Source organism: Aquarana catesbeiana, linkage group LG02 (genome assembly GCF_042186555.1).
Source record: "Aquarana catesbeiana isolate 2022-GZ linkage group LG02, ASM4218655v1, whole genome shotgun sequence".
Taxonomy (NCBI): Eukaryota; Metazoa; Chordata; class Amphibia; order Anura; family Ranidae; genus Aquarana; species Aquarana catesbeiana.
In genome coordinates this window covers 795807672-795823477 of record NC_133325.1, presented here as the reverse complement: position 1 = coordinate 795823477, position 15806 = coordinate 795807672, and the positions used below count along the sequence as shown (strand labels likewise).

General features: G+C 45.4%; 1 protein-coding gene across 1 annotated transcript in view; it reads left to right on the top strand.

Annotated features, from left to right (window-relative positions):
* LOC141127773 (uncharacterized) overlaps positions 1-15399 on the top strand; it is a 32198-nt gene extending 16799 nt beyond the window's left edge. The window contains exons 2-5 of the mRNA XM_073614547.1: positions 12156-12482; positions 12732-12995; positions 13340-13428; positions 15103-15399. Of these exons, the coding sequence (XP_073470648.1) occupies positions 12156-12482; positions 12732-12995; positions 13340-13428; positions 15103-15399 (977 nt within the window). The remainder of the gene's footprint in view (positions 1-12155; positions 12483-12731; positions 12996-13339; positions 13429-15102) is intronic.
* Positions 15400-15806: the final 407 nt, after the last annotated feature.

Genomic DNA, 15806 nt, shown 5'->3' with positions numbered 1-15806 from the left:
GACCGAGGCGGGCTCCGTAGAAACGGAGCCCGACTCGTGTGAAAGGGGCCTTACATTTTCCTTCCGTTGTTTTATTTTTTTTTTAACAGCCCTGTTAGGAACTTTAGTGAAATATCAGGGGTCTAAACCTCTAATGTCTTTACTTTTAAGACAGAGAAAGGAAATGAGGATATCAATTCCCAATCCCTTCCTCTGCAGCCTCAGCTGCACTGCACAGAGAATGAATAGGAAGTGTTCTGTGCTGAGCGGCTTCCTGTTCATTCACAAACTGAAGCATAGCAAACACAGTTTACTATGGGGGGCAGAGAGCAGGGGGTGGGGATGGAGATACAGCACTGGTACTGGGGGTATAGCACTGATCACACTGACAGGGGGTACAGCACTGGTACTGGGGGTATAGCACTGATCACACTGACAGGGGGTACAACACTGGTATTGGGGGGAGGGGGCTCTCCATACACTGACAGGGGGTACAGCACTGGTATTGGGGGGAGGGGGCTCTCCATACACTGACAGGGGGTACAGCACTGGTACTGGGGGAGGGGCTCTCCATACACTGATCACACTGACAGGGGGTACAGCACTGGTACTGGGGGAGGGGCTCTCCATACACTGATCACACTGACAGGGGTACAGCACTGGTACTGGGGGGAGGGGGAGCTCCTCATACACTGATCACACTGACAGGGGGTACAGCACTGGTATTGGGGGGAGGGGGCTCTCCATACACTGACAGGGGGTACAGCACTGGTATTGGGGGGAGGGGGCTCTCCATACACTGACAGGGGGTACAGCACTGGTACTGGGGGAGGGGCTCTCCATACACTGATCACACTGACAGGGGGTACAGCACTGGTACTGGGGGAGGGGCTCTCCATACACTGATCACACTGACAGGGGGTACAGCACTGGTATTGGGGGGAGGGGGCTCTCCATACACTGACAGGGGGTACAGCACTGGTATTGGGGGGAGGGGGCTCTCCATACACTGACAGGGGTACAGCACTGGTACTGGGGGAGGGGCTCTCCATACACTGATCACACTGACAGGGGGTACAGCACTGGTACTGGGGGAGGGGCTCTCCATACACTGATCACACTGACAGGGGGTACAGCACTGGTACTGGGGGAGGGGCTCTCCATACACTGATCACACTGACAGGGGGTACAGCACTGGTACTGGGGAAGGTTTGCCACCTTTTCTTCAAACCCGAACACTTTAGCGTCGCACAGCAATTTTTTTATATTATAAACTATACATATATATTGATGTTAAATAACATTTCTAATCATATAAAGTTACTAACAAGAGTTCCTCTTTTACATCTGAACTCGCAGAGTTCCCTTTCACTGTAAGGGGGGATTCTACAGACTCTGATATAAGGGAGAACTCTGGGGACTCTGACATAAGGGGTGCTCTGAGAACCCTGATTTAAGGGGGATACTGAGAACTCTGATGTATGGAAAGGACTCTGATGTAAGGGAGAACACTGTGGCCCCTGGTGTAAAGGGGAACTCTGATGTAAGGGGTGCTCTGAGTACCCCAGTTTACCTTAGTGTTCTCACTCAGAGGCAGGAAAGAGAAGAGGGAGACTTCAGTCACAGACAGGGATGGATGGTGAGCTCACTCACCCCTTGGCATCAGCACCTCTCATCCAGATGTATCTGAGACTGCTGGACTTCAAATTTCCGGCCCACCACTTTCCTTTTCTGAGGCACAGCACCGGGGATTGGAGTGTGGGCAGACACAGAGGGGTGGGGGTGGGGGGAAGAGGAGCAGCTCGAGCCCTCTCTCTCATCTCCTGTATGTGTGTGTTTGTGGGGGGAGGGGTAATTGTTAGTGTTGGCTTTGGGCAGTGTGAAAGAGAGTGTAATGCCGCGTACACACGAGCGGACTTTACGGCAGACTTAGTCTGGCGGATAATTCGATCGTGTGTGGGCTCCAGCAGACTTTTTTTTCTCAAAAGTTGGACGGACCTAGAAATGAAACATGTTTCAAATCTGTCCGACGGACTTGAGTCCGGTCGAAAAGGCCGCTCCCCTGTATGCTAGTCCGACGGAGCTATTGGCTACTGGCCATGAACTTCCTTGTTTTAGTCTGGTGTACATCATCATGTACGAATCGGTTGGACTTTGGTTGATTGTGTGTAGGCAAGTCCGTTCATTCGGAAAGTCCGTCGAAAAGTCCGCCTGTGTGTATGCGGCATAACAGATACTCTAAGCTTAGACAACTGCAGCCAGCAATCCTGCTGGGAAGCCATAGTCCAGACTAAATAATGTGTCCGGGTTTCAGGCAGTCTGAAACCCGGACGCATGGTTCCAAACCCGAACTGTCTGGGTGAATCCCGGACAGGTGGCAACCCTAGGGAGGGGGCTCTCCAATTGTGCGGTCGTGCGACGTTGTACCCAAACTAAATTGACTTCCTTTTTTTCGCACAAATAGAGCTTTCTTTTGGTGGTATTTGATCACCTCTGCCGTTTTTATTTTTTGCGCTATAAACAAAAAAAGAGCATCAATTTTGAAAAAAACGCATTATTTTTTACTTTTTGCTATAATAAATATCCCCAAAAAATATATAAAAAATGTCCAATTTTTTTCCTCAGTTTAGGCCGATATGTATTCTACATATTTTTGGTAAAAAAAAATTGCAATAAGCGTATATTGATTGGTTTGCACAAAATTTATAGTGTCTACAAAATAGGGGATAGATTTATGGCATTTTTATTTTAAATTTTTTAATGGCGGCGATCTGCAATTTTTATCGGGACTGTGACATTATGGCGGACACATCGGACATTTTTGACACTATTTTGGGACCATTGTCATTTATACAGCGATCAGTGCTATTAAAATGCATTGATTACTGTGTAAATGACACTGGCAGTGAAGGGGTTAAGTGTGTCCTAGGGAGTGATTCTAACTGTTAGGGGGAGGGGCTTCAACACACAGGACAGTGATCACTGCTCTCAATGACGGAGAGCTGTGATCTCTGTCCTGTCACTAGACAGAACGGGGAAATGCTTTGTTTACAAAAGCATCTCCCCGTTCTTCCTCTCCGTGACACGATGGCGGGCACCTGGCGGACACCAAGTCTGCAGGACCCGCGGTCACGATGACCACGGCAGGCGCACGCCCGCGACACCGCTTCTTAAAGGGGATGTACCTGTATGCCATTTTGCCTACCAGCGCCATTCTGCTGACATAAATTGGCATGCGCTGGTCGCCAAGCGGTTAATCATAGAACAATTTCAGCTGCTGCAATTGTATAACTTTCAAAGACAGAGCACCGGTCCCTGAAAACAAGAAGTTAAATGTAAAGCAAATCAGATGATGATTGTAGTACAGGAGGAAAGATCTGGATGAAAGCAGCTGGCAGAAGATGAATCCCATACAGAGGGCTAAAATAGACCCTTCACATGTATTGTGGATTTATAAATCGATTTATCCATCCAGCTGAACAATACATGGGAGACGCCTCCTGAACGGAGTTAACTTGTTGCAATTAGATGGATCAATCCAGACAAACTCTTCTGTGTATAAATATATATATATAGAGAGATTTTCTCCTGCAGAGCAATAAAAACTAATATTCTCCTTATTATTTATTGATATCCTGAACATAAGCGATTGATTTATTACCTATTGTGAATTATCATTTTTCATGATTTTTGTATATTCATGGGCTCCCTATGGATTGCTCTTATGCCGCGTACACACGGTCGGACTTTTTGTCTACAAAAGTCCAACAGCCTGTCCGACAGACTTTCGATGGACTTTTGGCGAACTTTTGCCGGACTTGCGGCAGACTTTCTTACGAACGGACTTGCCTACATACGATCACACAAAAGTCCGACAGATTCGTACGTGATGACGTACACCAGACTAAAGTAAGGAAGTTGATAGCCAGTAGCCAATAGCTGCCCTAGCGTGGCTTTCTGTCCGTCGGACTAGCACACAGACGAGCAGATTTCTGGGTCCGGCGTCATTACAACGTAAAGATTTGAAGCATGTTTCAAATCTAAAGTCCGTCAGATTTGAGGCTGTAAAAGTCCGCTGAAAGTCCTGGGAAGCCCACACACGATCGGATTGTCAGCCAGCTTTAGTCCGTCGGACTTTTGTAGATGAAAAGTCCGACTGTGTGTACGCGGCATTAGGCTCTCTCTCCACTTTGTGTGGTTTTTCTGCGGGGTCATCACTTGTGTCTCCATTGTGACTTTCTTATTTTTGCTTTTGGCCTCTTTCACACGGACGATCTGTATGTCCGTTTTTCATCCTTCTGTTTTCGGATGAAAAACAGACATACATTCATCCCTATGGAGCGTCGGATGTCAGCGGTGACATGTCTGCTGACATCCGACCCGCTCTGATCCGAAAAGTGTAACGGAGGAAAAACCTACTTTTCCATCCGTTTTCGGATCGGATCGGGTGACGACGGACACTACGATCCGTCATCATCCGATCCCCCCATAGGGGAGAGCGGCGCTCTGACAGGTCCGTCGCTGCACAGTGTGCAGCGATGCACCTGTCATCTTCCTGCTCAGCGGGGATCGGTGGAGCTATCCCCGCTGAGCAAGCGGATGTTCACGGGGCGGATCATCACGGATCCGCCCCGTGTGAAAGAGCCCTTAAGGATCTTTCCTTCTTTCCTGCTGCATGGAAAAACTTTTTTGGTGGTGTGATATGTGGTTCTTTTAGTTTTATTAGTACTTTTCTTTTGATTGGGTGTTTGGGGAGGTAAGGGACTGATGGGAATATGGTGATTTTTCATATATGTATGTTCTGTATTCCTGTTCTGAATACATTTTATACCTTTTTCAATAAAACCTTTTTAGATTTTTGTATGACTCGGTAGCTTATAAATTGATGTCTCTTTCCACTATTTTTTTTTTCTTTTTACTGGCAGTTTATTTTGTGGTTACTCCCACCTGTATTATTGGTTAGCACCGGAGTCCTCAATGTGTCGGCTTCCTTGACCACTTTTCTCTTGTTAATTTCTAGGACTGTTCTCTTCCTGCCCCCTACCTTGGTTTGCCTTCCAAATCTAATCCAGTTTTGTACAATTATTCTGTGTGATGACATTGCTCGTGTAAATGGAACAAACAAATGACAACCACCCCAATCTGTAACTGGCCTTTGCAGCAAGGAGCACATGGAAGTGTAATGCATGTCAAAAACAAGCAACAAATTCCCAGCTCACTTACCAACCAGCCTGCAACAAACTGAATTGTCCCGTCCAACAGTTCACATTAAAACAAGAGATTTAGTTTGCAAACATGCAAATACATGAGTAGTCTGCAGAGACCATATCAGGGCACCCCAGTGTACTTCAGCCCTAACTCTATAAATTTGCTGGGTGTACAGTGTGTCCCTGTACCTTTAAGGAGGGGTGCGCTCCCCCCAGCCATACCTGCCCTTAATCTATCCATTATTATATATTGCTCCAACTTTGGAGGCTCTCAATTTATAGCATTAGGACTGCAGTACACTGGGGTGTCATGATGTGGCTCCGCAGATCACACATGTATTTGCAAATGTGTGCAAACTAAACCCCTTGTTTTAACTTGAACTGTTAGACACAATAATTTGGTTCATTGCAGGTTGGCTGGCAAGTGATCTAGGAGTTTTTTGATTGTGTAAATGGATCCTATTTTTTTTCCCTCCATCTCCCCAAGTCTGCAGATCTCCCATCAGTGATCAGTAGTCCCCAGCTGGCCATGACAAGGTCATCAATAGAGTAACTACACTAATATAGTAACTACATTAGGGAGATTAGTAAGAGGGAATCATGGTGGACTCACCAGATGGGGGTCTCTTATGCCGGGGGGGCTAAATAAAGAGTTTGACCTTAGATGCTTTCTTAGTGACTGGTAATATCCTCTGATAACACCCATTAGATTTTTTGAATATCACATAAGGGAAGACCTTCTTTATGATAGGCTCATATTCAACATATAGATTGTTAGATAGTGTATAGGTTACTATTATGGTAAATTTTATTTGTATATAATTAGGGTTGAGCCAGCGCTCACCCAATATGAGGGTTAGAGTCTCTATTTTGGGGGGTTTAATATGGTGGCCACTTAAGGCAGCCACCTAGTGGTACCTTATCATAGGGGTCTGCTAACAGAGTAGCAGGTTCCCTATTATTATAGCTTATTATAATTTTTATTATATTTATTCACCCTTTATGAGGGGTTGTGGTCCCTGGGGTGACATCTTGTCAAGCTTTGTTTGGGGATATATGGCTTATTCATGGGATTTGGTTCCCTTTTGGCATTATTCCTATGTAACAGCGGGCAGGGTTTGTTTACTTTGCTACATTCGGGATGTAGCTTACATTCCATAGAGAATGATTATTCACAGCCTCACATTCATAAGCGGGTTATATATTTACATTTATGCCTATAGGGACCAGCGATATGGCTTACCAGTGAGCATTAGCCGAATATTATTTATCTGCTAATATTTGTTAGTGACTTTATATGTTAATTAATTGAACTCTCACATGTTTGTATAGTGGGAACTACTCATATTGTTTTTATTTTTCATTTATTATCATTGTTAATCATTGTACTTGCCTATTAACCGCTTGCCGACCAGCCGCCGTCATTTTACTGTGGCAGATCAGCCCGATCCCGTGAGCCGTCGTAGCTATACTTCGGCTCGTGGGATCAGGGTAGCAGGTGCGCTCACACGCCCGCAGCATAGTGGGGGTGCTGATGCTAATGGCCGACGGTCGCATTGACCACCGGCCACGAGCAATCGCGGGCACATGAGGCAGAACAGGGACATGTGTGTAAACACACAAATCCCTGTTCTGTTCTGTGAGGCGTGACAGATCATGAGTTCCTATTAGCTAGGAACCACAATCCCTCACTTCCTCTAGGTCAGTCCCCTCCCCCTAGAGTTAGAGACACACTAGGGAACACAGTTAACCCCTTGATCGCCCCCTAGTGTTAAACCCTTCCCTGCCAGTGACATTTTTATAGCACTGATCGCTGTATAAATGCCAATGGTCCCAAAAATGTGTCAAAAGTGTCCGATGTGTCCACCATAATGTCGCAGTCCTGATAAAAATCGCAGATCGCCGCCATTACTAGTAAAAAAAAATAATAAAAATGCTATAAAACTATCCCCTGATTTGAAGATGCTATAACTTTTGCGCAAACCAATCACTATACACTTATTGCAAATTTTTAAATTTTTTTTTACCAAAAATATGTAAAAGAATACATATCGGCCTAAACTGAGAAAAAAATAGCTCTTTTTAAAAAAGAAAAATTGATATTTATTATAGAAAAAAGTACAAAATATTGTGGTTTTTTTTTCAAAATTGTCTCTTTTTTTGTTTATAGCGCAAAAAATAAAGACCGCGGAGGCGATCAAATACCACCAAAAAGCTCTATTTGTTGGTACAGCGTCGCACGACTGCGCAATTGTCAGTTAAAGCGAAGCAATGCCGAATCGCAAAAAAAGCCATGGTCATTCAGCAGCCAAATCTTCTGGGGCTGAAGTGGTTAATTATGCTCTGTATGTGATGCATTTATGGTATTTGTGAACATGATCTGCGAGGATATCGATCCGTTCAAACACCGTTCTGAGTAATAGTATAGATTAGTAGTTAAGGACTTCTATCTGATTGAATATGTCTTCAATTACGGGGCTTTTTAACTACACTAAAATGGCTGCCAATTACCTATTTCTTTTCGCTGAGCCAGCTGTCCAAATCCCCCTGAGGAAGACACGTGATTCCCTGTGTCGATACGCGTGGGGAGGGGACAGGACAGAGTTTGGTAACAGCTGCTGCAGAATAGAACGATAGCCCTACAGATACACTCTGATTGCCTGTTTAGTTTGGTGCGCTCTAAGCACTTGTTACATGTGAGTACCCACTTGTTGAGGTTTTTTTAAATAAAGGATTTTAAAAACTAGTATCACACTATCCAGCTCTTTTTCTATTATTATGAGGATACCACTCTAGGATGATCCAGGATACCTGAGCAGCTCATTCCCACAGAGCCCAGGGGTGGCTCGTAAGCGCGTTAGATCAAACTTAAGTGTGCGGTCACACGCCCTAAGGTGAGGGTATTACCAAAGGGGAGCACCTAAGTGTGGCACTTACTTTTAAGTTTGGAGCACTTGTCATAAGGAAATTTTCAGCGCATGGTTTACTATGGACTTTTACTATTAAAGCGGAGTTCCACCCATTTAAAAGTCAGCAGCTACAAAAAGTGTATCTGCTGACTTTTAATAATCGGACACTCACCTGTCCCATGGTCCAGCAATGCGGGCGAACGAAGCCCCGCTCCTCTCCCCCTCCTCTCTGTGGCCCTGGCATTGTAACTGTGGGCACCCGGCTGTGCACTGCGCATATGCGGGCTGCGCATGCGCACTGTGATTGGCCAGGCAATCTTCTGGGACCTGTGATGTGTCCCAGAAGTATGCAGGGAGGGAGGGGGGAGAGGTGAACTTCCTTGCGGATCCCTGGGAGGAAGTGAGAGCTGGATGCCTCTAAAAAGAGGGTATACACTCCCCCCGCGAAAAAAATTACATGCCAAATGTGGCATGTCAGGGGGTCACCATCACTTAAAGCAGAAGTTCCATTATTGGGTGGAACTCCGCTTTAAGCATGTTTTGCACATCAAATGTTATTCAGTAATAGAGCACATGAGCACTTTAATATTGTTAATATTTTGTTATGAAATTTTGTATGAATTCATATTAGGTTGTACTGATGTATGATGTTGCTCAGTTATTAGAGATCATCTGTTCAGCACTAGGGATGGGCGAATGGTTCAGCCTGAGCATAAGTTTGGGCCGAACTTTGGTTGTTCGGACTTTCGGCGAACAATGAACATTATGCGGTGTTCGCGGCAAATTCGAAAGCGGCGGAACCCTGTTAAAGTCTATGGGACACTAACATGAAAAACCAAAAGTGCTCATTCTAAAGGCTTATATGCAATTTATTGCCATAAAAAGTGTTTGGGGACTCGGGTCCTACCCCAGGGGACATGTATCAATGAAAAAAAAAGTTTTAAAAACGCCAGTTTTTTCGGGAGCAGTGATTTTTAATAATGCTTAAAGTGAATCAAAAAAAATGAAATATTCCTTTAACCATTCAATACCAGGCACTGGGACACCTTCCCGCCCAGGCCAATTTTCAGCTTTCAGTGCTGTCGCAATTTGAATGACAATTGCGCGGTCATACAACACTGTACACAAAATTTTTTTTATCATTTTGTTCCCACAAATAGAGCTTTCTTTTGGTGGTATTTGATCACCTCTGTGGTTTTTATTTTTTGCGCAACAAATAAAAAAAGACAGAAAATTTCTGTTAAAATTTTTTGGAAATAAGTATGTTTTCTTCTTCAATGACAGGCACTGATATGGCTGCACTGACGGGCACTGATACGGTGGAACCGATGAGGTGGCACCAATGAGGTGGCACTGACGGGCACTGATGATGAGCACTGATAGGCGGCACTGATGGGCACTAATAGGTGGCACTGATAGGTGGCACTGGTATGAGGCACCGATGGGCACTCATAGGTGGCACCAATGGGAACTCATATGCGGCACTGATGGGCATTTGTAGGTGGCATTGATGGGTACTTATGGGTGGCACTGATGGGTACTTATTGGTGGCACTGGGTGGCACGGATGGGCACTGACAGGTGGCACCGATGGACATTGATGGATGGCACTGATGACACTGATTGATGGCACTGATGCCCCTAAGGGTGGCATTGCTGGGCATCAGTGCTATATAATGGTGCCAATCAGTGCCCATTTGTGGGCACTGATTGGCACAGATTGGGCATTGACTGGGCACATTGGGCACATGTGTATGGCCATGGGGTACATACCTGGCCATCCACATGTTGCCCCTCTCCCTGGTGGTCCTAGTGGCGATCCCTGGTGGTCCAATGTGGTGATCTTAGGGGGGGCTGCGCTGATAAACAATCTGCACAGACCCCCCCTGTCAGGAGAGCCACCGATCGGCTCTCCTCTACTCGCGTCTGTCAGACGCGAGTGAGGAAAAGCCAATCAACGGCTCTTCATATTGACATTGTGATCAGCCTTGATTGGACACGGCTGATCACGTGGTAAAGAGCCTCCGCCAGAGGCTCTTTACCAAGATCGGTGGCGCGGTGTGTCAGACTGACACACCGCTCCACCGATCACCGTGATGCGCGCCCCCGTGGGCGCACGGCGGCATGTTATCCTGCTGGACATCATATGACGCCCAGTCGGGATAACTGAACCACCGCCCAGCCGTCATCTGCTATGGGCTGGGTGGGAAGTGGTTAAATATCGTGCGGGGGGTGTCCTTAGTCTGCCTGTAAAGTGGTGCATCTTTCCCGTGTTCAGAACAGTACCATAGCAAAATGACATTTCTAAAGGAAAAAAGTAATTTAAAACTGATCGCGGCTGTAATGAATTGTCCGGTCTCGGCAATATAGATAAAACGCATTGGAAAAAACAGAATGGGTTCCCCCAGTCCATTACAAGGCTCATTGGGTCTGGTATGAATATTAAAGGGAACCCTGCACCAAAATAAAAAAATGGCATAGGGGTCCCCCCCAAATCCATACCAGACTCTTATCCGAGCATGCAACCTGGCAGGCCACAGGAAAAGAGGGGGGACGAGAGAGCGCCTCCCAATTTCCTCCTGCACCATACCAGGCCACATGCCCTCAACATGGGGAGGGTGCTTTGGACTAACCCCCAAAGCATCTTGTCCCCATGTTGATGGGACAAGGGCCTCATCCCCACAACCCTTGCCCAGGTTGGTACCGGGGTCTGCAGGCGGGAGGGCTTATCGGAATCTGGAAGCCCCCTTTAAATAAGGGGACCACTAGATCCCGGCCTCCGTCCTGTGAATTCGTAACAGGTACATTGTACCCCTACCATTTCACTAAAAGTGTCAAAAATAGGAAAAAAAGACAGGAGAGGCCGAGATGTGGGGGTCTCTTTGTTAAAGGGGGCTTCCAGATTCCAATAAGCCCCCCGCCCGCAGACCCCCACAACCACTGGGCAAGGGTTGTGGGGATGAGGCCCTTGTCCCCATCAACATGGGGACAAGGTGCTTTGGGGTTGACTCCAAAGCATCCCCCCATGTTGAGGGCATGTGGCCTGGTACGGTTCAGGAGTTGGGGGGTCACTCTCTCATTCCCCCTCTTTTCCTGCAGCCTGCCAGGTTGCTTGCTTGGATAAGGGCCTGGTATGGATTTTGGGGGGACCCCCACGCAAATTTTTTTTTTACATTTGGGGTTCCCCTTATATTCATACCAGACCCAAAGAGCCTGGTAATGGACTGGGGCGGGGGCCCATGCCTTTTTTTCAATGAGTTTTATCTATATTGTCGAGACCCGACAATTCATTACAGCCGTGAGTAGTTTTAAATGACTTTTTTCCTTTAGAAATGTCATTTTTCTGTGGTACTGTTCTAAACATGGGAAAGATGCACCACTTTACAGGCATACTATAGACACCCCCCAGGCATGATATTTAAAGGAATATTTCATTTTTATTGTTTCACTTTAAGCATTATTAAAATCGTTTTTTTTTTTTTAATTTTTGCATTGATACATGTCCCCTGGGGCAGGACCCGGGTCCCCAAACATTTTTTATGACAATAACTTGCATACTAGAATGAGCACTTTTGATTTTTCATGTTCGTGTCCCATAGACTTTAACGGTGTTGTCGCGTTTGTCCGAATTCTTTACCTGTTCGCAAATTCTGGTGCAAACTGAACTGGGGGGGTGTTCAGCTCATCTATATTTAGTACATTACTACGTTGTTTATCAGATCAATTTAAGATTGGAGCATAGGAGCACTATATTGCAGGTTTTTTGTTATGTATTTTGTGTATAGGTACTTAGATTAGGATTGCACCATGCTGCACAGATATTAATTATCCTCCACTTAGCGCAACATTTTTTTGGTTGTAAATGTCATCAATAGAAATGGACACACAAAGAACTGGAGCTGATGAGGCTTTGGGACGATCGTTGTGTTTATGTTCCTCTTCTCTGCTGGGATGTTTTTTTTGCTTCTGCTTATGCTTCTCATGATACCATAAATTACAAGTGGAATTTAGGGACACTATGAAAGTTCTGCTCACATTTCTGATCTGTCTTCTCTTCCCAGGTCTCCTGTGTATGATGATCATATCGGTGTCATCAGGAACGGTGTATGTACAGAGCGGATCAGACATCACTGGCTGTAATATGAAGTGTCCTGAGGATGATGTTATTGTGGAGCTGTACAGAGATTGCAGAGGAGAGGATAGGACATTGATGGAAAATCTTTGTTCTTTCAACGCCACTAAATCTCACGACTCCAGACTCCAGCTGCACACAGGAAGCGGATGCTGGAAGCTGACACATGCCAGGAAGGAGGATTCCTGTGTGTATAAGATCTGGTGTCACTGTGATCCGGGATATGTAATGTCCTCTACAGAGATCCGTGTTCTGGGTAAGAGTCCATATACTACATAACACTTCTCTACACTGCATTGTACTCTATGGGGGAAGAAGTGTCTATTATACAGGATGAGTGAGGAGAGGAAATGAGTTCTTCATGTAACAGATTTCCAGTATTCTCACCTAATATCCACCCAACTGTCCTCCTCAGTATAAGTATACAATAAGAGCTAGCACTCTATTCCATGTATCTGGGTTCTGTGTTGGTGACCTATGACTGATGGTAATTGTTCTTCTCCAGATCCGGTTCTCATCTCCAACATCACCAGTAACTGTAGCCGGTTGGGTGAGGAGACGGCTGTGAGTGTCCAGTTCTCTGGAGAAGAGAGCGCTGTGACCTGGGAGGTGGACGGGGATCCTCTCCCTGAAAGATACCGGCTGATAGATGACAATAGGACGCTGATTATCCCCAGTGTGCAGAGAGACGACGCAGAGAGGAGATTCCGGGTCAGGATCACAAACCCAGTCAGTGAGGAGATCCGGGAATACCGGCTGGAGATCAGAGGTGAGAGGAGCAATTACTGGGGGAATAGAGGAGGTTGTCATTCTTCCCTGGGACTTGCACTATATACTGTATATGTGTGTGTATAAACTATACAGTATGGGGTCAGTGTGCAGGTTATATATAATAGTCAGACAATGAAGGTAATAAAAAATATATAAAATGGACGGACTTGATGGAATACTCCGGTCTTTTTCTGCCGTCACTTTTCTATAAGCTGAAGTTTGCTGATATATAAATATTGTAATATAACAAAGCAGACTGTAGAATGGATACATTGTATATTGATCACACATGTAATCTCTACACAGAGATGTGTTCTAAACATTGTATTTATTTTCTGACAGATCTTACATCAGGTCATATTAGATCCCAAATGTTTCTCATTGTTCCTGGAGTGCTCGGTGTGATTATTGGGATTATTTTGGTGTCTTTGGTGAGTAATGATTACATCTTTCCTTTCTGTGATCGGATTATTCCTTTAGAGAGACTCTGTTGATTTAACATGGATCTATACTGAAAGTTATGTTAGCCGTTTCTGGAAAGCATAAAGAGCAATGTAAGGTCCGAAATACTTGCTGCTCCTGGAGAAAATGCTGCTTTAGGCCGGGTTCACACCATTGTGAATTGGACGGGGGATCCCCCATCCAATTCTCAATATCAGGAGATTTTGACCTGCTCTCTATGGAGCCGGTTTACATATCTCCGCAGCAGGTCCAGAGCATTTTGCAGAAAAACACTGTGTGTCTTTTGGTCCATTTCAGGTCCGAATTCAGCAGCTGATATGTGAACCGAGCATTAGACTCCCTACCAGTGGCAGCCACTTATGCAGGGCACAGGGGCGCCGCCCCCCTAATCCATGATATGCCCAGCCCCTAATCTACATGCAGAAGCATGTGATTAAAGCCTGAGGCTCTAATTGGCTTCAAAAAAGGATGGGCTCCGGACGCAGAGCACTGCACCCAGAGCCCACCTAGTTGTGTGACATTAGCAAACTAATATTCAAGTAATGTCTTCCTGTTTTTCCTCACAGCCAATCAGGATGCGGGTCCTGAGACCCAATTGGCCGTGAGTCCTGAGACCTGATTGGCTGGAAGGAGAAGTGGGGGAAAGCCGCGAACTGCATGGGGTAAGTGCGGGGCTGGCAGGGGGCCTGGCGGATTACGGGTGAGCAATCAAGCGATGGGGGGAAGCAGCAATCGAGTGAGCGCTGGGGGGGCACTGCTCCCTATAGTATATGACTTTTTAGTCATGTGATTTCTTCTGAAGAGGAGTTGAGAGCTCGGGTTGGTTAATGTTCCTCTTGCAGACAAAGTTTCAGGTGCTGGTCACATGATCTTTACTGAAGGAGGAGATTAGCCAAACTGAACCAAATGCCTATAACTGTGTAAGCAGCACTGGAGGAAACCCAAAGTGGAAATTCTTCCAGGAAAGTAAATACTCCACTTCTTCCATTACTCTTTATTAATACATTCTGGTTTTATATTCATGCTTAAGTCAAGGTCGGCAATAACCAGCTCAGGGCTTTTATTTTGGTCATCATGGGATTGGAATGAAGATGATACATGGGGGGGAACACCATGTGGATGTAGAATTAGTGTGTGGATGAGGTCTGTGCAGTGACATCTGGTACAGATAAAGGTTGGTGAGTGTGTGGGGGGATGGTTTTAGGGAAATATCAGTCCTTAGATTTGGTGGCTGTATTTGTCTTCTTCTTTTTTTCAGTCTAAGATCAGCAATTACAGATAATAGTTTTGATCCTGCCAGATATTCAGTGTGCTCTTTCTTACAAACTTCTACTATGCATTCCCCTCCCCATGTAATGGAGATGAAGATCTGTTTGTAGTCCAATTCAGGAGAGCAGCCTAGGGTGACAACTCCGCTCTACACAGATACAGTGCAGTGAGTGAGTGTTGTCACCCTAGGACAGGAAGTGTGTTATTCACATAACTACCAGGCAGGTGAAAATAAAGATGAAACAACAGAAGCCATATCACATGGGAGAATGGACTATTGGATGATGGAGGGTGGGAATAAACTAGAGAGAGAACAGTCCCAATGCTGTATGTTGGTGATAGTCTCTGCAATTTTGTGTGATTTATATTTCCAGATTTACTGCAGAAAAAGAGATTTGAAGACCAATGGTGTCCCTGAAGATGAAGCACTGGCAGAGAACATATCTGTGCCACCCATCCATAATGGATCCATACCCACCAATGGTGTCCTTGAAGATGAGCCACTGGTAGAGGTCAGATCAGTGCCACCTATCCAGAATGGATCCATACCAACCAATGGTGTCCCTCAAGAAGTGCCACTGGCAGAGAACATATCTGTGCCACCCATCCAGAATGGATCCATACCTACCAATAAGATTGGATTCCCACCTGACACAAATTTTCATCAATAAAGAGAAACGGGCCCCCTACTCCATGTAGAGCAGCTCACTTTCTGCATAGTTACATAGTTAGTCTGGCTGAAAAAAGACACAAGTCCATCTAGTTCAACCAATAAAAGGGCAACAAAAATATACAACCCTTTATACACAATCCTATACTCATAGTTGATCCAGAGGAAGGCAAAAAAAACAGCAATGCATGATCCAATTTTCTCCATGATCCAGAGTCTAATGTTTGGCTGTCTAACAGAGATTTGTTAGAAATCATTAAAAAAGAGCCTTATCATATAATTCCTGATTAGAAGCAGTTCAGCACTTCCTCACATATGAGAGAACGTTCACACCAGATGTATCGATCAATACAAGGACACTCTAAAAACAATTGCTGTCTATGAGCCCTTCACACCACACTGCAATTG